This window comes from Phyllobates terribilis, unplaced genomic scaffold (genome assembly GCF_046119375.1).
Source record: "Phyllobates terribilis strain yellow unplaced genomic scaffold, ASM4611937v1 Scaffold_291__1_contigs__length_2406647, whole genome shotgun sequence".
In the NCBI taxonomy this organism is placed as follows: Eukaryota; Metazoa; Chordata; class Amphibia; order Anura; family Dendrobatidae; genus Phyllobates; species Phyllobates terribilis.
This window is the reverse complement of record NW_027363051.1, coordinates 255,505-282,336: the sequence shown is the minus strand read 5'-3', so window position 1 is coordinate 282,336 and position 26,832 is coordinate 255,505. Positions and strand designations below refer to the sequence as shown.

General features: G+C 46.3%; 1 protein-coding gene across 1 annotated transcript; it reads left to right on the top strand.

Moving 5' to 3' along the window:
• Positions 1-999: 999 nt before the first annotated feature.
• Positions 1,000-13,946, top strand: LOC141220386 (uncharacterized). Its single transcript, XM_073666319.1, has 4 exons — positions 1,000-1,074; positions 1,775-1,872; positions 1,994-2,111; positions 12,383-13,946. Exons 3-4 carry the CDS (start codon positions 2,045-2,047, stop codon positions 13,669-13,671), a joined length of 1,356 nt encoding a protein of 451 aa, XP_073522420.1. The 5' UTR covers positions 1,000-1,074; positions 1,775-1,872; positions 1,994-2,044; the 3' UTR covers positions 13,672-13,946.
• Positions 13,947-26,832: the final 12,886 nt, after the last annotated feature.

Genomic DNA, 26,832 nt, shown 5'->3' with positions numbered 1-26,832 from the left:
CCTTGGCTCCCCGTGTGCATCAGTAAGCGCCCATGACCCCGGTGCCGGCTCTCTAGTTGTCCTTTCTACACATTGATAGGTACTAACCGCTGTGTACCGGGTGCTCCCCACAACACCGTCCTTCCGGGTTCTGTGACTTCATCCGTCAGGCGTACATGTGCCCTTTTTTCCTCCTTCAGAGACAAACGCAGATCTTTTTGCGCACTTGCTGCCTATTTTAGTGTTTATATCGAGGCGGATGTTGAGAGTTATCTCCATTTAAAGAAGAATAAGAAAGCGGTAACCCGTCTTTTAATAGAACGGAAGGTTCTCTCCTCTTAGTGATCCCAGAGGATCCTGTCCAGGAGGGAGGCCGTGTCCTCATGGTGACATCATGAGATCTCAAAATACAATCACTGGTAAATGGTAACCGTCCTTCCCCCAATCTCCATAACGGTGAATTAGGAGAGAAGAAACCAATGGATGGAAATGTGGAGCTTTCTCCAGCTCCTCTGTGGTTCCATCCCTGGAAACGAAACTTGGAGAAGTTGTGTTTCTTAGTACGGCTGCTCCATCTGACTGACGAGGGTCTTCTCTGTCCCTCTCCTCAGGGTCCTCATCCTCCGAGTGCAGAGCAGAGAGCATTAGGCTTTGGCCTCGCTGATTATCACTTCATACTTGAGGCCACAATGTGCTGGGACCTCTGTACCGGTGGTGAGGACCACAACAATGTAATTTATTCCCTGATACATAACCATAGAATTACTAGTTCTGAGAGACGAGTCTCATATATAGACAGATACACGGCAGGTCATGTATTCAGTCTGTGTGTCTCCACAGATGGATCCAGGAGGAGAAATCCACCAGAGAGATGTTCCCGTCCTCTGTATTCACAGGACTGTCCAGAGGAGAATCACAACATCCCGGAGGATCATCAGGTAGATGACACTGAAGTCCCCACAACATCGGACCATGAAGTGATGGGACCTGAGCTCATCTTACATTTTTATTTTTAGGGTGAAGATCTGGTTGATATTAAGGTTGAGGTTATACATGGAGCACAAGAGGCGATCGCAATATGGGCCGATCAGCAGGGTGAGGAGGGAGACTGTCATGTCTGTTCTGTGGTCACCTACTACTACTCCCATAATTTCATCATAACATGTGTGGTAGATCGCTCACACGGAGGTAGACACAGGTACACTGTTTCTTTAAAAACTTCTCGTTGGTTTATTGAAATGCAGCATAAACCAACACTGAGTCCATAAAAGAAATCACGGCCCTTTGGCCAAAAAGTTCTCGTTGGTTTATTAAAATGCAGCATAAACCAACACTGAGTCCATAAAAGAAATCACGGCCCTTTGGCCAAAACAGGAAACAAAGCAAAATGGTAACACAAAAGCACAGTCTTTGTGATAGCAGGGATCCACCTGCTGAGAGTTCAGCAACTCCACTTGGTTCAAGAAAAACAAACACAAGATCCTCTCTGGAGCTAGCTTCTCCAGACACTGAACACTGAATGCCTCAGTAGGACTTGTATTTAAATCAAAGACCACACTCTGAGATGGAGATATGGTGAATGACCTCCCACCCTTCACAATGATCATTCACAAAAAACACTCCCTTTTAACATGGAAGTTTAACCTCTTTAAGCAAATAGCATGTTGGAGCAAATTTCATGGTTTCAATTCACAGAAGCTAATAGCCTCCATGAAATATATCTTCCCTCTATCACTTTACCAGTGACTTTGCCACACATGACACAATCTATTCCGTCACTGTGTGTTTCCTACAGATGGATTCAGGAGGAGAAATCCACCAGAGAGATATCCACGTCCTCTGTATTCCCAGGACTGTCCAGAGGAGAATCACAATGTCACGGAGAGTCATCAGGTAGACTGTGCTGAGCCCTGTACCGGATCTGTATATAGGGGACATTTCTGATTGAGGTCATAGATGTCACAGATTTTCGTGGTTTCTTGTATTGTGCTGATTGTTACATCTGATATATCAGGAGGAAGATCCAACTAGGAATAAAGTGAAGGACGAGACAGAAGAAGAAGCGATGACGGGGGGGGATCAGCCGTGTGTGAGTGACGGGAAGGAGGAGATTCCAGTAGATGTTTCCACAGGTATGTAATAATGACCGGCGTGTGATCATGATGATGACCGGCGTGTGATGATGATGATGACCGGTGTGTGATATTGTATGAAGTCTCCGGTGCAGTGAAGCTTTATCTGCTGTCCTCATCACAGCAGAAGCGTCCGGTGATGGCGCGGCTGCTCCTGTAGAGTCCGGCTGTGCACTGATGAATAACGGGGCCGCCTTCACACCTCTTCTTTATGATTAGGAATCACGTATTAGTTTTCCTTCACCTTCTATAATATTCCTTCCATCCTTTACGTCCATATTTTCCTTACACAAGTCCCTGCTTCCATATAAATGACTGAGCCTGTGTTCCAGGTTATGAATCTCCCTGTCCTATGGATCTCGGTGATGTAGCAGCCACTGCCTGGTGCTGACGAGTGACGACACATGTCACATGTAGAGTCGTCCTACCTGTCGCCTCTGTTTGCCTCCCACTGCCTCCTACACTGAGGCCGGCGTTCTGGTCCCTCCTCATCCAGGCCGACCGCCCGGTGGCATGAAGACCCCTATGGTAAGTCAGTAAGTGCCATGCTATGGAGGTGTGGGTCAGACATACTGCTGTCGTCCCTCTGCCACTATGGAGGCCATCTTGGATGTCGGAGGACCAGAACACAGGTCTTAGTCAGAGACAAGCGGAGGACACCAGGTAGGTGACAGTACATGACAGTTGTTTAGTCCTCTGTGCCGGGTGGGGAATTGCTTCATCATAAAAGGGATTAGGAGCTCATATCTACAAACAGCTGCCATGGCCGCATCTAGAGTTGTCGTTATCTGACATCATGTTGGTTTTTGAGATCTAGTTCAACCAACGTATAAACATGGAGACTAAATACTACCCAGAGGGGGCGCCCTTTACCATGCACGGATTATATCCCCTGTCAGCGTCTCATTTATGGTGAATCTTGTAATATGGAGAGGTTCACTATATGGAGAATAGTATTGGGCCACACGCATTAATCACTGCAGTCTGGCTTCTCCTTCAGGCCCTGTTGTCCCCCCGGTGTATAACATCCAGCCCTGTCCCACCCCCCAGTATATAACATGTGGCTCCTCGGTATGTATTGGTTACAATTTCAACTACTGGGTGTATAGATCCTGGGGGGCATACTCAGGGGGTGATATGTGCAGGAGAGGCCAGATGTTATACAGGGGTTATATTCACAATAACCAGGGTGTACTTTATTATAAGAGCACATTGTGATTTTGGGAACGTCCCTTTAGAAGAATCTTCACTCTCGGTCTCTCCAGACAAACAAGATGTCGTCTAGGAATCGTCCCCCCATCTGAGCCTCTAACGTGAATAAATAATTCTCTTTCCAACAGTGAAATACATAAATTACCAAAAGAAGGTAAGAAGATGTCCTCATCCAGGTTCCGAAAGTTTTACGTTTTTTTGTTTTTGTTTTTTACCAATAAATTGGATGAAATTCTTTTTCCGACAAGAATTGTTGCCAAAGAAAGAAACTGCTGCTCAGATTCCCGGCCGTTCCTCCGACATTTATGAATGACATGATAACTGGGTGTCACCGTTCTCCATACATGTGTCCCCACACTTCTCACACTCAGCGCTGATTGGACAATGTAGGGGAACAATGGTAACGCCCAGTTGTCAGTATTTCCTTACATTTATAGGGTGAATAGCAGGAGAACTGCGCAGCTTAGTGACCAATAACATTATGACTCCGGAAATGAGAGGAGGAAAAATAAAAAAATCAATAAAATAATGTATCTGTAAGGCCGATAATGGGGGAAATGATTTACAGATAAAATGACCAAACTGTTAGAACCTTGCTCTTAGGTTTTTTCCTTTGCTGGTCACATGACCTTGTTGGTCTATTTAATCCTGCTCCGCCCTTCTGGCTTTGCTGGACTTCATTGTATATCTACTTTCTAGCTAGCCTGTGCTCTGTGTCTTGCTCTGTTAGTTTGCTTGGTCTACGGACCTCTATGTTCTATATATTTTGTTTGTTTGTCTGTCTGCTACTATTTCTGTTAGGAGGTGTCCCATATTCCTCCCAGTCCTTAGTACTTGTAGGGATTCCTTCCCCACATCTATAGGTCTCCGTACAGACTAGCTTAGGACTTTAGCAGGTCTGATCGCAGGATCAGGTCCCCTGTTACATCGTAGGGATTAAGCTGAGTTCTATTGCAGGGACAGATCTCCTCTCTTTCCTTAGCTCTGGTAGCAGAACATATCACAAACAACTTACAATCCTAGAATGTTCTGGTTGGAGGGGATCACCTCCAGGGTCCCCGTATCCAGCCCCCTGCTCAATGCAGGACTCACCATCTCAGACAGATGTCTGTCCGGCCTCTGTTGGATTGTTTCTTCCATTCTTGATGGTTTATTTCTCATTACTGACCTCGCTGTATGAGGAGCTTTTTTGTGGGGGATGAGTTGTTTTTCTCATCTTGTTACTTTATCATCTTTATTCTGCTGTTATTTTTTAGAATTTTTCTCTCTTCATGAGCTGCACAAGTTGAGTGATAAAACGACCGTCCACCCTGAGACTGAGAAGCGACTATACGGTTATCATATATAGACTCCCTTCCTTGTGTCCTCCATCTGCCTCCTGTAACGGTGAACCGATGGAGGAAACCTGGCCGTTCCTAATAATAAGGCGCTTACACACAGTCTCCATACAGCCGGTCCCAGAGGTTTCCCGGCTTCCATCTTTTCACCACTGTACAGTGATCTGGACTTACAGCACAGACACCGGGGCTGCTCCACATAGTAGTGCTGGCTGGTAGAGCGAGCTGGCAGAAGAAGGTCGACATGTCAGATCTGACCCAAAGATGGCAGGTGCTAGACAATCAAGAAGCGGGACGAGGTCAGAATCAGGAAGACGAGTAACAATGGTCCTGTAGATGGAGGCCTAAGTCATCCCGGGGTATTATGGAAGCCAGACAAGGTTACCAAAAACAAACAGGAGCAATGAACGCAGGTGCAGAATACATCTGTAACTGGTGACGCCCCGCAGACTGCTGGGAGATTAATAGGATGTGGCGCTGCCCCATAGGTCACAACACAGGAAGGCAGGGGAGGGTGGGGTAGACGTACTACTGCACTCCCCATACCACTGCACTGGCCGTCCTGGAAGCCGGGGGAAGAGACCACCGATCTGAGCTGAGGGGGCAGCGGAGGGCAGAGGACCCCATAGGGGACTGTACAGGGAAATGTGTAGTGTTCAGTCCCGGGGTGGAGGGTCGCTGTAACTGCGGTAATACAACTGATCCAAGCCAATAACAATATATTTATTTCATTTTCTTTTAGGACTTTTCTACAATAAATACTTTGTTTCTTTTCAGACATTTTTGTGTTGCCAAATCCTGGCGGCCATAAACCATAAGCGATGTATTGTTACATAGTGACAGTATTCCTCATTGTTCCCATATAATAGACACAACGTCCTGATCAGTCTTTATTACACAAGAATAAGAGGAATAAACTTCATGAATTGTAAGAATAGACGAGATGGAAATGGGAAACTTTGTCCCCGGAGTCTCCACAGAAATCTGCGTATTTCTTCTTCCGTCTCAGGATTCTCGGTTCCGGGGTAAAATCTCTATTCAGTTAGGAAACATTGTTCCATCACTGAGATCGGAGGTGACGGCCGCTCCTGATAAGATTCTGTGTAGGGGGAGGGGAGAGGAGGGCGGGGCTAGAGGCCGAGCTCCTCCCATCTACATGGACTCTGACCAGTAGTGACCGTCCTCTCCTATCTCAGTAATGGGACGCGTACACCCGGCGTCAGAGGATCAATGCAGTGAGGAGGAGAAGCCACGCGCATGCGGTAGGTTTGTCATGTTCTCAAGCCCCCAAAGCCGTGATGACATGCTAAGTGGGACGACTACTCTGGGGTCACGAGCGCCTCATCGACAAGTCAAAGGCCTCATTTACATATCATAAACTTTAGAAATACAATACTTTTTCTAAAGATCTGTTTGTGTGTTTAATGTAATAGAGATGTTAGACGGAGAGTTTATATCTGCAGACACAGCTGCTGCGGGTTCTGGGGGCACAGGGAACGGACAGTTTCCCTTTAAACATAATTTTTAAGGACATATATTTAGTGTTTTGGGCAGGGGCGGATGTATCACATGTGCAGTAGGTTCAGCTGCATATAGACCAAGTAATGTAGGGAGGCTCCAGGGGATAAGGAGGCTCTGTGGTGTAGGGAGGCTCCAGGGGATAAGGAGGATCCATGGTGTAGGGAGGCTCCAGGGCATAAGCAGGCTCTGTGGTGTAGGGAGGCTGCAGGGGATAAGGAGGATCCATGGTGTAGGGAGGCTCCAGGGGATGATAAGGATCCGTGGCGTAGGGAGGCTCCAGGGGATAAGGAGGATCCGTGGTGTACGGAGGCTCCAGGGGATAAGGAGGATCCGTGGTGTAGGGAGGCTCCAGGGGATAAGGAGGATCCGTGGTGTAGGGAGGCTCCAGGGGATAAGGATGATTCGTGGTGTAGGGAGGCTCCAGGGGATAAGGATGATTCGTGGTCTAGGGAGGCTCCAGGGGATAAGGAGGATGCATGGTGTAGGGAGGCTCCAGGGGATAAGGAGGAACCGCAGTGTAGGGAGGCTCCAGGGGATGATGAGGATCCTTGGTGTAGGCAGGCTCCAGGGGATGATGAGGATCCTTGGTGTAGGCAGGCTCCAGGGGATGATGAGGATCCGTGGTGTAGGGAGGCTCCAGGGGATGATGAGGATCCGTGGTGTAGGGAGGCTTCAGGGGATAAGGAGGATCCATGGTGTAGGGAGGCTCCAGGGGATAAGCAGGCTCTGTGGTGTAGGAAGGCTCCAGGGGATAAGCAGGCTCTGTGGTGTAGGGAGGCTCCAGGGGATAAGGAGGATCCGTGGTGTAGGGAGGCTCCAGGGAATGATGAGGATCCGTGGCGTAGGGAGGCTCCAGGGGATAAGGAGGATCCGTGGTGTAGGGAGGCTCCAGGGGATAAGGAGGATCCGTGGTGTAGGGAGGCTCCAGGGGATAAGGAGGATCCGTGGTGTAGGGAGGCTCCAGGGGATAAGCATGATTCGTGGTGTAGGGAGGCTCCAGGGGATAAGGATGATTCGTGGTCTAGGGAGGCTCCAGGGGATAAGGAGGATCCATGGTGTAGGGAGGCTCCAGGGGATAAGGAGGATCCGTGGTGTAGGGAGGCTCCAGGGGATGATGAGGATCCTTGGTGTAGGGAGGCTGCAGGGGATGATGAGGATCCGTGGTGTAGGGAGGCTCCAGGGGATAAGGAGGATCCGTGGTGTAGGGAGGCTCCAGGGGATAAGGAGGATCCGTGGTGTAGGGAGGCTCCAGGGGATAAGGATGATTCGTGGTGTAGGGAGGCTCCAGGGGATAAGGATGATTCGTGGTCTAGGGAGGCTCCAGGGGATAAGGAGGATCCATGGTGTAGGGAGGCTCCAGGGGATAAGGAGGATCCGTAGTGTAGGGAGGCTCCAGGGGATGATGAGGATCCTTGGTGTAGGGAGGCTCCAGGGGATGATGAGGATCCGTGGTGTAGGGAGGCTCCAGGGGATGATGAGGATCCGTGGTGTAGGGAGGCTCCAGGGGATAAGGAGGATCCGTGGTGTAGAGAGGCTCCAGGGGATAAGGAGGATCCATGGTGTGGGGAGGCTCCAGGGGATAAACAGGCTCTGTGGTGTAGGGAGGCTCCGGGGGATAAGCAGGCTCTGTGGTGTAGGGAGGCTCCAGGGGATAAGGAGGATCCGTGGTGTAGGGAGGCTCCAGGGGATAAGGAGGATCCGTGGTGTAGAGAGGCTCCAGGGGATAAGGAGGATCCATGGTGTAGGGAGGCTCCAGGGGATAAACAGGCTCTGTGGTGTAGGGAGGCTCCAGGGGATAAGGAGGATCTGTGGTGTAGGGAGGCTCCAGGGGATAAGGATGATCCGTGGTGTAGGGAGGCTCCAGGGGATAAATAGGCTCTGTGGTGTAGGGAGGCTCCAGGGGATAAGGAGGATCCGTGGGGTAGGGAGGCTCCAGGGGATAAGGAGGATCCGTGGTGTAGGGAGGCTCCAGGGGATAAACAGGCTCTGTGGTTTAGGGAGGCTCCAGGGGGTAAGGAGGATCCGTGGGGTAGGGAGGCTCCAGGGGATAAGGAGGATCCGTAGTGTAGGGAGGCTCCAGGGGATAAACAGGCTCTGTGGTGTAGGGAGGCTCCAGGGGGTAAGGAGGATCCATGGTGTAGGGAGGCTCCATGGGATAAGGAGGCTCTGTGGTGTAGGGAGGCTCCAGGGGATAAGGAGGATCCGTGGTGTAGGGAGGCTCCATGGGATAAGGAGGCTCTGTGGTGTAGGGAGGCTCCAGGGGATAAGGAGGCTCTGTAGTGTAGGGAGGCTCCAGGGGATAAGCAGGCTCTGTGGTGTAGGGAGGCTCCAGGGAATAAGCAGGCTCTATGGTGTAGGGAGGCTCCGGGGGATAAGCAGGCTCTGTGGTGTAGGGAGGCTCCAGGGGATAATCAGACTCCGTGGTGTAGGGAGGCTCCAGAGGATAAGGAGGATCCGTGGTGTAGGGAAGCTCCAGGGGATAAGGAGGATCCGTGGTGTAGGGAGGCTCCAGGGGATAAGCAGGCTCTGTGGTGTAGGGAGGCTCCAGGGGATAAGCAGGCTCTGTGGTGTAGGGAGGCTCCAGGGGATAAGCAGACTCCGTGGTGTAGGGAGGCTCCAGAGGATGAGGAGGATCCATGGTGTAGGGAGGCTCCAGGGGATAAGCAGGGTCCGTGGTGTAGTGAGGCTCCAGGGAATAAGCAGGCTCTGTGGTGTAGGGAGGCTCCAGGGGGTAAGGAGGATCCATGGTGTAGGGAGGCTTCAGGGGATGATGAGGATCCATGGTGTAGGGAGGCTCCAGGGGATGATGAGGATCCATGGTGTAGGGATGCTCCAGGGGATGATGAGGATCCGTGGTGTAGGGAGGCTCCAGCGGATAAGGAGGATCCGTGGTGTAGGGAGGCTCCAGGGGATAAGGAGGCTCCGTGGTGTAGGGACGCTCCAGGGGATAAGGAGGATCTGTGGTGTAGGGAGGCTCCAGGGGATAAGCAGGCTCTGTGGTGTAAGGAGGCTCCAGGGGGTAAGGAGGATCCATGGTGTAGGGAGGCTCCAGGGGATGATGAGGATCCGTGGTGTAGGGAGGCTCCAGGGGATGATGAGGATCCGTGGTGTAGGGAGACTCCAGGGGATAAGGAGGATCCGTGGTGTAGGGAGGCTCCAGGGGATAAGGAGGATCCGTGGTGTAGGGAGGCTCCAGGGGACAAGGAGGGTCCGTGGTGTAGGGAGGCTCCAGGGGATAAGGAGGATCTGTGGTGTAGGGAGGCTCCAGGGGATAAGGAGGATCCGTGGGGTAGGGAGGCTCCAGGGGATAAGGAGGATCCGTTGTGTAGGGAGGCTCCAGGGGATAAACAGGCTCTGTGGTGTAGGGAGGCTCCAGGGGGTAAGGAGGATCCGTGGGGTAGGGAGGCTCCAGGGGATAAGGAGGATCCGTAGTGTAGGGAGGCTCCAGGGGATAAACAGGCTCTGTGGTGTAGGGAGGCTCCAGGGGGTAAGGAGGATCCATGGTGTAGGGAGGCTCCATGGGATAAGGAGGCTCTGTGGTGTAGGGAGGCTCCAGGGGATAAGGAGGATCCGTGGTGTAGGGAGGCTCCATGGGATAAGGAGGCTCTGTGGTGTAGGGAGGCTCCAGGGGATAAGGAGGCTCTGTAGTGTAGGGAGGCTCCAGGGGATAAGCAGGCTCTGTGGTGTAGGGAGGCTCCGGGGGATAAGCAGGCTCTGTGGTGTAGGGAGGCTCCAGGGGATAAGCAGACTCCGTGGTGTAGGGAGGCTCCAGAGGATAAGGAGGATCCGTGGTGTAGGGAAGCTCCAGGGGATAAGGAGGATCCGTGGTGTAGGGAGGCTCCAGGGGATAAGCAGGCTCTGTGGTGTAGGGAGGCTCCAGGGGATAAGCAGGCTCTGTGGTGTAGGGAGGCTCCAGGGGATGAGCAGACTCCGTGGTGTAGGGAGGCTCCAGAGGATAAGGAGGATCCATGGTGTAGGGAGGCTCCAGGGGATAAGCAGGGTCCGTGGTGTAGTGAGGCTCCAGGGAATAAGCAGGCTCTGTGGTGTAGGGAGGCTCCAGGGGGTAAGGAGGATCCATGGTGTAGGGAGGCTTCAGGGGATGATGAGGATCCATGGTGTAGGGAGGCTCCAGGGGATGATGAGGATCCGTGGTGTAGGGAGGCTCCAGGGGATGATGAGGATCCATGGTGTAGGGATGCTCCAGGGGATGATGAGGATCCGTGGTGTAGGGAGGCTCCAGCGGATAAGGAGGATCCGTGGTGTAGGGAGGCTCCAGGGGATAAGGAGGCTCCGTGGTGTAGGGACGCTCCAGGGGATAAAGAGGATCTGTGGTGTAGGGAGGCTCTAGGGGATAAGCAGGCTCTGTGGTGTAAGGAGGCTCCAGGGGGTAAGGAGGATCCATGGTGTAGGGAGGCTCCAGGGGATGATGAGGATCCGTGGTGTAGGGAGGCTCCAGGGGATGATGAGGATCCGTGGTGTAGGGAGACTCCAGGGGATAAGGAGGATCCGTGGTGTAGGGAGGCTCTAGGGGATAAGGAGGATCCGTGGTGTAGGGAGGCTCCAGGGGATAAGGAGGGTCCGTGGTGTAGGGAGGCTCCAGGGGATAAGGAGGATCTGTGGTGTAGGGAGGCTCCAGGGGATAAGCAGGCTCTGTGGTGTAGGGAGGCTCCAGGGGATAAGCAGGCTCTGTGGTGTAGGGAGGCTCCAGGGGATAAGCAGGCTCTGTGGTGTAGGGAGGCTCCAGGAGATAAGGAGGATCCGTAGTGTAGGGAGGCTCCAGGGGATGATGAGGATCCTTGGTGTAGGGAGGCTCCAGGGGATGATGAGGATCCGTGGTGTAGGGAGGCTCCAGGGGATGATGAGGATCCATGGTGTAGGGAGGCTCCAGCGGATAAGGAGGATCCGTGGTGTAGGGAGGTTCCAGGGGATAAGGAGGATCCGTGGTGTAGGGAGGCTCCAGGGGATGATGAGGATCCGTGGTGTAGGGAGGCTCCAGGGGATAAGCAGGCTCCGTGGTGTAGGGAGGCTCCAGGGGATGATGAGGATCCGTGGTGTAGGGAGGCTCCAGGGGATAAGGAGGATCCGTGGTGTAGGCAGGCTCCAGGGGATGATGAGGATCCATGGTGTAGGGAGGCTCCAGGGGGTAAGGAGGATCCGTGGTGTAGGGAGGCTCCAGGGGATAAGAAGGATCCGTGGTGTAGGGAGGCTCCAGGGGATAAGAAGGATCCGTGGTGTAGGGTGGTTAATGGAATAAGGAGGCTCCAGAGGGGACATGGAGGCCCATTTGCACTACAGGTTGCTCACATACTGGAATCGTTGCACTTTCTGCCACTGTAGATTTTTCTTCTCAGACATTGGGAGAAGGACTCCCCTGGGTCCGGTAATTAGGATTTAACCCTGTAATATGATTTTGGTGCTATTTCATTCTTCTAAGGGTTCGTATCATGTCCTTAGTAGGGTTCAGCGAGTATGTTCTGTCCGAGTATGGTCGGACCGAGCTCCAAGTATTTACAGCAGCTCGGTGATAAGGTTAGATCGCTCCCGTGTGTATGATTTGCAACTGTTTGACAGTTTTATTACATGGGAGGAATGTGTAAGAAATAGACATTCCTCACATGTAATAAAGCTGTCAAACAGTCGCAAATCAAGCGATTCAACCATATCACCGAGCAGCTATAAATACTCGGAGCTCGGCCCGAGCATATTCGCCAAAAGGGTTAATAGAACATACTCGCTCAACACTAGTCCTTAGGCATACTGTGGACATGATTACGGTGGCCACCTTTATGAAGCCCACCTTCGTGATTAGACAATCTCATTTGCATGCAGTAATAAAAGATTAAAACTCCATTGTTAATTGTGTGGACACTTTTCTACACTGAGGGCATGATAGGAAGCTTGAGAGAGTGAAATGGCACTGGTGGTACATTAAGGGGGTAAATCCTGATGACAGGTTCCCTTTAAGAACTGTCTATTTGCTGTCTAGTCTCTGCCACCCCTGACTTGTGCCAATGTCACCAGTTTATAAGTGTTATTCACTTTACCCGTCATTGTGTTAATGTTATGGCATGTAGTTGTCTTCCTTATTACCGGTACTTTCACTGACGAGGGTCTTCATTGTGAGATCCAGAAAATACATTCAGAAATCTCTTTTGTGTTGTAGATTAGATGTGATTTTTTTTCTATCTTTCATCCTGATAGGAAATCCTTGTGGGAATAAAGGTTTATCACTAAATTGTAAAAAAGAAGATATCAGGAAGCACTCTAATGGAGAAAACCTCATCACCCTTCCTGCACCTCCTGGACTTTACAGCACTTCACCTTCTTATAATCCTCCTGATCATGAGGAATCATCTCCTGAGCAATCTCACATTGTTACCACAATTCCAGGTGACACAGTGGATACAAGACTTCAGTGTGACAAGCAACTTACTAAAAGCTCAGCTCAGACACAAAGAAAACACAAAGGAGAAAAGCCATACTCCTGTTCAGAATGTGGGAAATGCTTTACAAAGAAATATAATCTTATTACACATCAGAGAAGTCACACAGGAGAGAAGCCATATTCATGTACAGAATGTGGGAAATGCTTTACAGATAAAGGGAATCTTATTACACATCAGAGAATTCACACAGGAGAGAAGCCGTATTCATGTTCAGAATGTGGGAAATGCTTTACATATAAATCAAGATTTATTACACATCAGAGAATTCACACAGGAGAAAAAACATTTTCATGTTCAGTATGTGGGAAATGCTTTACAGATAAAAGGACTCTTATTAGACATCAGAAAACTCACACAGGAGAGAAGCCATATTCCTGTTCAGAATGTGGGAAATGCTTTACATATAAATCAAATTGTGTTATACATGAGAGAATTCACACAGGAGAAAAGACATTTTTATGTTCAGTATGTGGGAAATGCTTTATTGATAAAAAGACTCTTATTAGACATCAGAAAACTCACACAGGAGAGAAGCCATATTCCTGTTCAGAATGTGGGAAATGCTTTACAGAGAAATCAAAATGTGTTAGACATGAGAGAATTCACACAGGAGAAAAGCCATTTTCATGTTTGGAATGTGGGAAGTTCTTCACGGAAAAAGGGAGTCTTATTATACATCAGAGAATTCACACAGGAGAGACTCCATATTCATGTTCAGAATGTGGGAAATGCTTTACAGATAAAGGGACTCTTATTAGACATCAGAAAACTCACACAGGAGAGAAGCCATATTCCTGTTCAGAATGTGGGAAATGCTTTACAGAGAAATCAAAATGTGTTAGACATGAGAGAATTCACACAGGAGAAAAGCCATTTTCATGTTTGGAATGTGGGAAGTCCTTCACAGATAAACGGAGTCTTGTGATGCACGAGAGAAGTCACACTGGGGAGAAGCCGTATTCATGTTCACTATGTGGGAAATCTTTTGTAAATAAATCGTATCTTGTTAGACATGAGGGAAGTCATACAGGAAAGAAACTGTAATCATGTACACTGTGTGTTTTAAAATTTTTTAAAAAATTGCTCAGAATAATGAGTACACTTCCTTTGATAAGTAAGATTGTCATTAATATCTCACTGAATACCAGAACAATTTCTAAAATTTTCCTTTCCCCCATGACCAGCGCCACACGAGAGAGGGAATTCACCCAATAAGGACAGGAAGCGTACTGAATAAGAGGGCTGCACCTCTACCCCGCATCATTTTGGTTTCCTGTCCATGAGGGAACCTGAAGCTGAAGAATCAGGAGAGGAAAGTTAAAGGAGAAACTTATCCAGGCCTTGCCTGGAAGAAAGGCTCCTTGTCTATAGTGCCGGTGTCGGGTCCTGGAAGCGCCACCGCTGGTCACTTGAGGGCTCATGTAGATGCGAGCGCTGAAGTTCTTTTGGATGCCTGCTGGCCCCAACAATGTCCCAGGCTTGCGCATGTGCAGGAGGCCCTGGTATTGGTGTGCCCTGATGAAGAGCATGCCGGAGACTTCTGACCTGAAGTGTTGGATTTCACTTCCAGGGGGTCTGGGGAAGGCATGTACAAGGGGGTGGGGGAGTTGCTGTGGCTGGTCCCTCTTTTAAAATCAAGCCTGACTGCCAAAAGAGTGGCTTTTCTCTGGCTCTCCTTCCCCATGTGATATGGAGGAACGGCAGTGCCAGGATCAGAGTTCACGCAGCAATGGCAGTCTCATGAGTTGCAGAAGTGACAGTACCACCAACCACGAATAATGGTGTGATTTGATCCAGCCTCTGAATCTGGTACATTATTAAATTCCAGAATGCTGACTGATCTTTGTGAAATTTCACCATGGTAATTAAGTCCCTTTTTCTTGTCTCTAATTACTAGGAACGACTTAAGAAATGTGGCACAAAAGAATAAGGAGTGAACCCTTTGTAGGGATAAGTTACCTGACTTGTGGCAGAAAAGACTCTGTGCAGATTGTATACAGAAAACCGCATGTGAAGAATCCACTAACTTCATGGATTTGAGATCCGTGATCAGGGCACAAGTTAAGAATTCCCTTGAGACCCTTATTCATAAAAAAAGGAATAGAAAGGGAAGGAAAGGGTCCAAAAAACTATCACCTGATTTAGATGAATCTATAAAGTCGGAAGGTGAATGTGGATTGGATTCTTGTTCCTTTTCATTCTTTAATGGCGATACAGGGGGTAGGCCATGCTATCCTATAAAAGTCGCAGATAGGTTGATTAAGGCTGTGAGAGCTACCATGGGCATCTCGGATGCTACGGCCCCCAAATCCATACAAGAGTTCATGTTTTGTAGATTAGAGAAAAAAAAAAGAGACGCATATTTCTAATTGATGAAAAGATTCAGGCTCTCATTAAGAGAAAAAACGAAGAGAAAGGGTTCACTACCATCATCTTCTAAGAGAAGATACCAAAACAAGACTCATGGAATAAGATCCCAAAGATAGACGTAGCAGTGGCCAATTCATCCAAAAAATCTACCTTGCCTTTTGAGGATGTGGATATTCTGAAAGACCATCTGGATAGAAAGGCCGATGGTTACTTAAGACACACCTGGGAGTCCTCGGTGGGTGCCCTGAAGCCAGCGGTCTCTACGACCTGTACAGCCAGATCTATGATTATCTGGTTGCAACAACTAGAAGGTCAACCGAAGGATAATGTCCCAAGGGAAAAGATCGTGGCTGATGCAGGGAGCATCAGCTTTTATTGCAGATGCCTCAACAGACTCAGTGAGGCTGGCAGCCAGGTTAGCGGGCCTCTTTATTGCCACTCATAGGGCGCTATGGGTAAAAAGTTGGCCTGGGGATGTCCAGTCAAAGACCAAACTGTGTTCAATCCCATGTGATGGGGGCTTTCTTTTTGGTCAAGTTCTGGATGACATCTTGGACAAAGCTGGAGATAAAAAGAAAGGATTCCCCAGTTTGTCTATCCCAGAATACAGGAGTACCTTTTGGAATAGAAGATACGGCCGGAAAAGACCTCCTAGGATCAGGGAAAATAGGAAGTCAGAAGACTAAAAAAAAGGTTTCTTGTTTGGGGGGCCGCCTTCAGGTGGAAGGAAGTCTTCCCAGTGATGTCATTCCCCCGGAAGGAGGAATGCTTTCCCTCTTCCTCCATGCGTACAAATAAAATTCATCCCATGTCTGGATTCTAGGGATAGTGGAAGCAGACCTAAAATTGGAATTCCAGACTATCCTTCCACCCCTGCAAACCTTCATGGTGACACCTCTCCGAAGATCTTCCAAGCAATAGTTAGTCCTGGAGGCAGAGTTTTTGGTCCTCTTGGAGGTACCCATAGAAGAATAAGGAAAGGGATTATATTCCCCCCTTTTCTTGATAAAGAAGCTGGATGGCACTTTCAGAGATATAGTAAATTTGAGAGGTCTGAACAGATTTCTGGTATATCAACCCTTCAAGATGAAGTCAAAACAATCGGCTGTAAAACTTCTGTTTCTAGGTTGCTACATCGTGAGGACCTGCGCCGCGGTCAGCTGACTGTGACACGGGTGCCACGTGATGCCGACGGCGCCCCGCCTATCATGACACGGTATGCATCATCAAAGGTCCTCAAACCTATCGATCAGACTATAGACATCCGGTTTTTTACACACGTGGTGATTGGCGTGGGCACATTTAAAAGGGATCACATTGACACTGACACATACCCCCTGACGAAGGTTCGCCGAAACACGCGTTGGGGTAGATGTACACGTGGTGATCACGCTTCAAAAGTTTGGAAATTTCAAGACTGCTGCATCCCTCTGCAAGACAGCTCACAATTTTGGACATTTCAGAGCCCGTCAAAACTCTCTTCTGACTCATTTTGCCAAAGGAAAGGACGTTGCCTAATAATTAAGCACACCTTATATAGGGTGTTGATGTCATTAGTCAACACCCCTCCTCATTACAGAGATGCACATCACCAGATTTACTTAATTGGTAGTTGGCTCTCAATAATATGCAGCTTGGAGTAGGACAACATGTATAAAAAGTATCATGTGATCAAAATACTCATTTGCCTAATAATTCTGAACACAGTGTATATTCAATAAAGATTTATATATTTTTTACATCTAAGTAATGTTTATGGGCTTTATGTCGCTATTTTTTCCTTGGTCATTTTTCTCAGTTGTTTTTGCGATGCCCTCTCGTTAATCATCCATGAGTCTCCCCGTTGTGGTGGTGTATTAGCTGCGTGATTATGCGGACTCTTCTGTGGTATGTCTTAATGAGAAAAGATGCATACTACCATGTTTCAATCCATGCAGAAGCTGAAAAATTCCCGAGAGTGGCCCTATCCATAAACTAGAGAATCAGACATTTTCAGTTCAGGGCCCCGGCCTTTTGGTCTGTCCATGGCTCCGAGAGTATTTACAAAGATCATAGTGGAGATGACAGCGAATCTTTGTGAACAGAACACCCTAATAATTCCATACTTAGACTATTTCCTGATGGTAGGCAGATCACTAGAACCCTGCATACAGGGATGGTGGATCGGCACTCCGTTAGCGTGGTGCACGTGGAGTAGAATATGCAGAAAGGAAGTAATTCCCGGCACTCACGTATTCAGTGAATAATTGCTCACTAGATCGCTCACTCAGCTGCACACGGAGGTAGACACAGGTACGCTTTCTTTATATCTCTGGTTGGTTTATTAGAATGTGGCATAAACCAACATTGAGTCAATGAAAATAAAACAGCCCTTTGGGCAAAACGGGAAAACAAAAAAATAAATTGGTCACGCAAAACACAGTCCTTGTGTTAGCAGGGGTCCACCTGCTCAGAGTCTAGCAACTCCACAAGGTTCAGGTCAGCTCAACACTAACATGTCTGGAGTTTGCCTCCCCAGACTTACTGAACAAGTAATGCCTCAGCAGACCTTGTATTTAGACCCCAGACCGCACCTTCAGGTGGAGATATGGAGAACAACCTCCCGCCCGCTCTATGGTTGTTCTTATAAAGACATACATTTTACAAGTGGTGACTTAACCCTTCTCAGCAAATGATATGCTGAAGGAAACTTAACGGCTTTATTTCACTAAAGCTAATGGCCTCAGGAAAACATATCTCCCCTCCAGCACTTTACCAGTGACTTTGTCACATCTTTTATTTCATTGCCAATTCCAGTGGACATTTCAGCCCGTCCCAGGCTTTTTTCAGCAATACAGTCATCATACAATCACTAGTTTATAAAGGATTACACCTCAGAAGTGACATCAGATGTAAAACAAAAAACCGCCTACCCGATATAATTCTTCATGCATGAATCCCGTATAACATAATTTATTTTTTATTTTATGTATTTTTTGAATTATTATATTATTCACGGCTACGTAGACATTGTTGCATTAAATATAATTAACCAAAGCTATATTGAGGAATCATATGCTATACAGAAGGTTTATTCCTTAGAATATTATAGTGTATCAAATCTATTCTATTAGTTATTTTTAAATTAATCCTCTATTAGATTTATTTCTATTCAATTTACTAATATGAAGTTGAAACATGATTATCTCATTATATTATTATTATTATTATATTATACGTAAATTATCTTATGAAAATAACTTCCACTTGGACTGTGTCGAGTATCATCATTGAAATTACATCAAGTAGGGATTCATCAATATTAAATCAGCGCAACAATGTTGTCTAAAACAAAGAAATACCGTATTTTTCAGACTATAAGATGCACCTAGGTTTTAGAGGAAGAAAGAAAATGTAAGCAAAAAATGTGGTCATGATGCCCTGTTAAGGGGGAGGGGGTCTGCTGCTGACACTGTTATAGGGGTAATGTCCCCCAATTCTGTTAATATTCCCCATCCTGGTCTGTATGGCCCCCTCCTTCCTCTTATACGTGGCCCTCATCACCATCCTGATATGCATGGCACCCCTCATCCCCATCCTGGTCTGCATGGCACCCAAATCCCCCATCTTTGTATACATGGCACCCCAATCTCCTATCCTGGTATGCATGGCACCCCTTGATCCCCATCCTGATATGCTAGGCACCCCTCATCCTGGTAGGCATGGCACCCCTCATCCTGGTATGCATGGTTCCCCTCATCTTGGTATGCATGGCACCCCTCATCCCTCTTCTTGGTATGCATGACACCCCTCATCCTGGTATGCATGGCACCCCTCATCCTGGTATGCATGGCACCCCTCATCCTATTTAATAGATTCCCCTTGTCCACTTTTACTCATCCCCAGTCCCTATCTATTTGCCTTATCCCCCACCATATTTAATTAACCCCTGTCCATAATTAATTGATTGATTCCCCAGACCACAATTAATTGTTTCCCCAGTCCATATTTATTGATATTATTGATACTTATTGATCCCCAGTCCTTAGTTAATTGACCCACCGTCCATACCTATTTATTTGCTTTACCCTATTTAATTAAACCCCCTGTCCATAATTAATTGATTGATTCCCTAGTCCACAATTAATTATTTCCCCAGTCCATACTTATTGATCCCAGTCCATAGTTAATTGACACACCATCCATACTTAATTAATCCACCTGACCCACTCAGCTGATCCCCCGTCCATACTTAATTGATACTTAATTGATCCCCCGTCCATACTTAACTGATCCCGCGCCGATATCTAATCGATACACTTGCACATCCCTAATTGATCCCCGTCCAAACACCTATATATAAATAATTGTGTTTTGTACTTGTACATATATACTGACTGTATCCCCATATTTAGAATGACGTCCATGTTGGCCGGAGCCGTGCAGTGTACATCTTGCGCAATGTATGCATTCCCTGAGCTACCGCTCAGGGATCCATACTGCTGCGAGAGATGTGAGCATATCGTGCACTTGGAAGCCCAAATCCTGGATCTAAGTGCTCAGATAGCGGTACTGAGGAGCATCGACAACATGGAACGGAGTTTGCTGCTCACCGAGCAGACACTCAATGGGTCAACACTGGGGGTGGAGCTTAGTGGGGAAGCGCAGGCTGAACAGGCAGGGAGCTGGGTAACAGTTAGAAGGGATAGAGGGAAGAAGTATAGGAAGGCTGGTTCAGAACCGGCATTATTGGAGCACGACAGATCCTCTGACCGCCGGGGGAGTGTATGCTCCAGTAATGAGGGGGAGGGGGGAAGTGTAGGGCAGGCTAGACAGGTCCTGGTAGTGGGTGACTCTATTATTAGGGGGACAGACAGGGCAATCTGTCACAAAGACCGGGATCGCCGAACGGTGTGCTGCCTCCCTGGCGCTCGAGTCTGGCACATCGCGGATCGGGTTGACAGGTTACTGGGTGGGGCTGGCGAAGACCCAGCGGTCATGGTCCACATTGGCACCAATGACAAAGTGAGTGGTAGATGGAGGGTCCTTAAAAATGATTTCAGGGATCTAGGTAGGAAGCTTAGGGCAAGGACCTCCAAGGTAGTTTTCTCAGAAATACTACCAATCCCGCGAGTCACACAGGAGCGCCAACGGGAGGTTAGGGAGGTGAATAAGTGGCTAAAGAGTTGGTGCAAGGCAGAAGGGTTTGGGTTCATGGAGAACTGGGCCGACTTCGCTGTCGGCTACAGGCTCTACCGTAGGGACGGGCTGCACCTCAATGGGGAGGGTGCAGCGGTGCTGGGGAAGAAGATGGCTAATAGGTTGGAGGAGTCTTTAAACTAGAGACGGGGGGGGGGGGGGAAACCAAGGAAATAGGTGGGATGTGAGGCAAGCAAGGGGGAAGGGGAGAAGTGAATATAATGAGGGTGGAGAGGGGGGTGGGGATAGTACAGTTAGATCGTTAGAGAAGAATAGGATGCTAAATAACCCCAAAGTTTTATCTTGCATGCTGAACAACGCAAGAAGCCTGACCAATAAGGCGGATGAGCTGCGGGCGCTTATATCGGAGGAGAGGTATGACATCGTAGGTATAACAGAGACTTGGCTAGACGATAGCTACGACTGGGCGGTAAATTTAACAGATTATAGTTTATTTAGAAGGGACCGGAAACAGGGGAAGGGCAGAGGAGTCTGCTTATATGTAAAGTCACGTCTAAAGCCCAGACTAAGGGAAGATATAGGAGAGGGAGAAGAGGGGGTCGAGTCCATGTGGGTAGAGATAGAGGGGGCAAAAAATAATAATAAAATATTACTGGGGGTCTGCTATAAGCCACCCAATATAACAGAGGAGAATGAGAAACTGCTATTAGGACAAATAGACAAAGTAGCAAAACATAATGAGGTGATTGTAATGGGGGATTTCAACTACCCGGATATTGACTGGGAAACAGAAACCTGTAGATTGCAGAAAGGAAAAAGGTTCTTGACAAATATCAAGGATAATTATCTCTCCCAACTAGTGCAGGAACCAACGAGAGGGAAGGCCGTGTTGGACTTAATATTGACTAATAGGCCTGATAGAATAACTGAGGTACAGATAGTGGGGCACCTAGGTAATAGCGACCATAATATTATCGACTTCAAAATGCCCTTCAGTAGGGTTATCAATAAGGGAACAACTAAAACATTAAACTTTAGGAGGGCGAAGTTTGATCAGCTGAAAGAAAACCTTCAACTTATAGACTGGGACAAAGTTCTTAATCAAGGAAATACGAATAGTAAATGGGAAACCTTCAAAAGAATTCTGAATACTCAGTGCGAGAGGTATATACCGTATGGGAATAAAAGGGCCAGAAATAAGAGGAAACCAATATGGTTGAACAAGAACGTAAAAGGGGCGTTAAATAGCAAAAAAGAGGCATTCAAGAGATTAAAACAGGAAAACAGTAAGGAGGCACTAATGTGTTACAAGGAAAAAACGAGAACCTGTAAAAAACAAATAAAAATAGCGAAGGAGGAAACAGAGAGACGTATTGCTAGGGAAAGTAGATCAAATCCCAAACTGTTCTTTACGTATATAAATAGTAAAAGGATTAAATCGGATAATATTGGACCGATAAAAAGTGAGGAAGGGAAAATCATAGAGAAAGATGAGGATAAAGCTAATCTATTAAATAATTTTTTTTCGTCAACTTTCACAAAGGAAAAAGAACTAACAGGCGAAATGAGAAGTGACAAGCTTAATCCTCCACTAAGTATGACAAATCTAACCCAAGCTGGGGTACAGAAACGCCTCAGTAACATTAAAATAAACAAATCACCAGGACCTGATGGCATACACCCACGGGTACTAAGGGAACTAAGTAATGTGATAGACAGACCGTTATATCTTATATTTAAGGACTCTGTTGAGACTGGGTCTGTACCACTTGATTGGCGACAGGCTAATGTAGTGCCAATATTCAAAAAGGGAGCGAAAAGTGACGCCGGAAACTATCGGCCGGTGAGTCTGACGTCCGTTGTGGGCAAAATTTTTGAAGGCTTCATTAAAGAGGCAATCATGGAGCATCTTGATGCTAATAATCTATTAACCCCGAACCAACATGGATTCATGAGGAATCGCTCCTGCCAAACAAACCTGATTGACTTCTACGAGGAGGTTAGCTCTCGAGTAGATCAGGGGGAACCAGTGGATGTCGTGTATCTCGATTTCTCAAAAGCGTTCGATAGCGTGCCACATAATAGGTTGGTATACAAAATGAGAATGATGGGGCTGGGGGAAAATGTCTGCAAGTGGGTAGCTAACTGGCTAAAGGATAGAAGGCAAAGGGTGGTTATAAATGGAATATACTCAGATTGGGTAAGCGTCACTAGTGGGGTACCACAGGGGTCTGTACTAGGCCCAATGTTATTTAATATCTTTATTAACGACATAGTCAACGGAATAAATAGTAAAATATCAATATTTGCAGATGACACAAAGTTATGTAAAACAATTAATACAAAAGAGGACAGTGCAGACCTACAGAGGGATTTGGATAAGCTGGGTAGGTGGAGCATTAAATGGCAAATGAGGTTTAACGAGGAGAAATGTAAGGTCATACATATGGGAAGGAAAAATGGAAGTCACCAGTACTCACTGAATGGGAAATCATTGGGGAATTCAGAGATGGAGAAGGACTTGGGCATCTTGATTCATAGCAAACTAAATTGGAGTGCCCAAAGTCAGGCGGCTGCTGTAAGAGCAAACAGGGTAATGGGATGTATCAGAAGAGGTATAGCTGCAAAGGATGAGAACATTGTTCTTCCACTGTACAAAGCACTGGTCAGACCACACTTGGAATACTGTGCTCAGTTATGGGCCCCAATATATAGAAAGGATATAAATGAGCTTGAAAAGGTACAAAGGAGGGCAACAAAATTAATAAGGGGAATGGAGGGACTGCAATACCCAGAGAGGTTGGCAAAACTAGGACTATTCAGCCTGGAAAAGAGAAGGTTGAGGGGGGACATAATAAATGTGTACAAATATGTTAGGGGACAGTATAGAGACCTTGCCAGGGATTTGTTCAAAAGGAGGGATATTACGGTAACAAGAGGGCACTCACTAAGACTGGAAGAGAAAAGGTTTCAGCACCAGCATAGGAAGGGGTTCTTTACGGTAAGAGCAGTGAGAATATGGAATTCACTGAGTGAGGAGACGGTAATGTCGGATTCACTAAACCAGTTCAAGCGGGGACTGGATGCATTTCTAGATACCAGGCAGATTTCTGCATATACTTAAAAATAGAATAAAATAGTAGGTTGATACAGGGATTTATTCTGACTGCTGGTTTCAGAGTCGGGAGGGAATTTTTCCTCAGGTGAAGATTGGCTAAATCATTTGGGGTTTTTGCCCTCCTCTGGATCAACTTTAGCAATTACAGAACTAACAGGTCGAACTTGATCGACGCAAGTCTTTATTCGGCTTTACTAACTATATCATCGTAGTATATAAGGCCATCCCCTGATCCCCATCACGCTGCACACACAAAAATAAACAATTATAATCACCTCCTCTCTCCTCTAGCGCTACGTCCCACTCTGCTGTCGACACTCACTATGAAAGACGTGCATGACGTCCCTGCCATGCGCCCTCACACAGTGTGAGATGCTGTTCTGGAATAGTTACTGCTCCCTGCGCCAGAACTGTGTGTGTGGAGCAGTGACCATTAACTCACACAGTACCTGCAGCACAGCTCCTGCTGCGGACGGCGGTCTTTGTGCCCACTATTAAAGACCATGAATATTCACTACAACCCATGGGAGTGGATTGTAGTGAATATTCATGGTCTTTAATAGCGGGAACGTAAACCGGACAGCGGCAGCAGGAGCCGCACTGCGGCTACAGTGTGCGCGCTTTTGAGGAAAATTAATATTCATTGTTCTCCACGCCCATGGGCGTGTGGAGCAGTGAATATTCATTTTCTTTAGCAGCGGGCACAGTGTAGGCTGCAGCAGGCGGCTCCTGCCTCTTGTGCCCCGCCGCCGCTCCCCTCACCACCCACAGCCAAAGGTATATAGTACGGGGCACAGTTCGGACTATAAGACACCCCCACTTTCCTCCAAAATTTTGGAGGAAAAAAGGGCGTCTTATAGTCCGAAAAAATACGGTATATTTTTTAATCACAAACAAATTTAAGGTAAAAATAAAAGATAAAATTTCATATATTGCGACTCATTTCATAACCTTTATTAATACATTCGGGGATAACGTTTTTACATTATGTATCCAATACGCCTCACTTCGGAGGAGCATTGTCTTTATATTACCACCCCTCCTAGGAATTCTAGGAATTATCACCTGTTCCAGCACTTCGTATTTTAATTGTGCGATAATATGTGTGTTTTTTTTTCCAGAAAATGTGCTGGAAGAGGTAATGGCAATACCAATAAAGGTAATATCTCCGCACCTTATTGTGGATTTGTGCTTATTAATCTTTGTACCAACTGATTGCGTGGTTTCTCCACTATAAGCTAAACCACAGGGACATTTTATCATATAAATCACGTTATTGAAGAGGTAAGTAAAAAAAAACTTTTCTTTTTCGTTGTTGTCCGGTTTGAGAGTCATAAAAAAAAATTCTCCTCCTTTAGCAACATTATTACATTGGAAACATCCCAAACATGGATATGTACCGTTTTTTCCTACTAGAAATAAAGGTTTGTTTAGATTCTCTCTTTTCACTACCTAGGTCCGCACGCACTAACTTATCTTTAATATTAGTCAACTTTTTGTTACAAATCAATGGGAGATTCTCAAACTGTGATATCTGAGGATACGCATGATGTCAGATATGCCGATGTTTTTTAACAATATGATCAACTTTTAAATTGATTGGATGATAATCCCTGACAAAAGGTATCCTGTGTGATAATGCACTTCTAGATCTTTTATTAGACAGAGAATCCTCTTTAACTTTCTCTAACAGGTGGCGTGGATAACCTCTCGCCATAAAATCATGTCGCATTTCAGTAAGTCTCTGTTCACAAAGAGATGGTTCGGACACAATTCTGCGTATCCTTTGTAACTGTGATTTAGGGATAGCCCTCTTAAGAGAATAAGAGTGCGCACTTTCAAAGTATAAAACACAATTTTTGTCCGTTTTTTTTTTCTATATAAATCTGTATCCAGACTATTATCATTTTTAATAATTGATGTATCTTAAAAAATTTAATTCTGCGCAAATCGTTTGTCGTGGTAAATTTTAATTCATCCCAAATATTATTCAGATATTTTTCAAAATCTTGCATTGCCTCTAGTGTGGCCCCTCCCATATGCAAATGACATCGTCAATATATCTATACCATGTTTTCACGTGTGTTTGAAATAAAGTATGTTTGTATATAAATCGTTCTTCAAAGAATGCCATATATGCATTTGCATATGGGGGGGCCACATTAGCACCCATCGCCAAACCCCTCCGTTGACAATAGAAAGTGTCCTGAAAGAGAAAATAGTTCTCATTGAGGACTAGAGTCAAAAAAACGATAATGCAATCAATTTGGAAGTGTGTAAATTCATTTCAATTCAAAATCCAATGGATCGCCTCAAGTCCCTTGTGATGTCCTCTAGAAGGGTATAAATTAGCTCCATCAATGGTAACTAATATAGTATCATCTCCACTATCATCAATCATTTTAATTTTTTTCAAAAAAATCTTTAGTATCCAGAAGAAATGCTTTTGTTTTTATTATTTAATTGAGGAGGATCCTACCAACATGATTGATAACGGGGATAATACCGAGTTAGTTGATGCCACAATTGGCCTTGCCCGGAGGATCAATTAAGGTTGTATGCACCTTTGGCAGTTTATAAAATACAGATGTAAGGGGATCCGTCTTCACCAAAAACTCCGCTAATTTATCATCAATAATACCCAGGTTTTTATATTTATCAATCATGTTGGAAATTTTCCTCTGAATTTTGGGCAAGGGATCATGGCTCAGTGGTACATAGGTCGTCTGATCTGACAATTGTCGCAAGATTTCTTTTTTTAATATTTGTAACGATCCATTACCACCACTGAACCACCCTTGGCTGCCGGTTTAATTTCGATCGAATCGTCATGCCTTAAAGAAGTCAATGCTTGTCTCTCTCTAAAACCCAAATTCATTCTTGGATAAGGACCACTTTGTCTATCTGCATACGTGAATTTTGGGTGGAGAGAAAAAGCTTCTTTGTCTTAATCCCAGTTCAGATGCAGTAAAGCATTTCACCTGTAATACAGGTAAAGTGCGCGCAGGTGTAATCACATTTGAAAAATACGTTTTAATCTGACATTACGGAGAAACTTAATGTCCAAATCAAGTTGAAATGTATTAAGTTTGGACATAACAACAAATGAAAGTCCTTTCTGCAATACTTGCATCTGAATTGCAAAAAAAGTTTTTGATGAAATGTTTATAACAAGGGACCTGAGATCTTGTTTGCATCGCAGGTGTAGCTGTGTCGGTGATGGCGACCTGCTCTCCTCCTCTTCTTGTGATGTTCTGCTTCTTTGTTCTCGCGGAAAAAGGACGTGGATTCCTTCAGGATCCTGAGAACTCGCTGCTAGAAGCAGATGAATAAAAATCATTCCTAAAACATTGTCTGGGATTTCTAATCCTATTGAAAGTTTGCTCTCGCCATCTATAAACTTTATTAGAAAGATAGTCTTCAGTGTCACGAGTAAATTTCCTTCTTTTTCTCTCTTGTAAATCCTTTCAATGAATATCCAGAACAGAATTACAAAGATTCCTTCATAATGGAAAGTTCATCAGATTTCAAACAGGAGGTTAATTGCTCTTCAATATTAGCACTCTGAACTTTAAGGT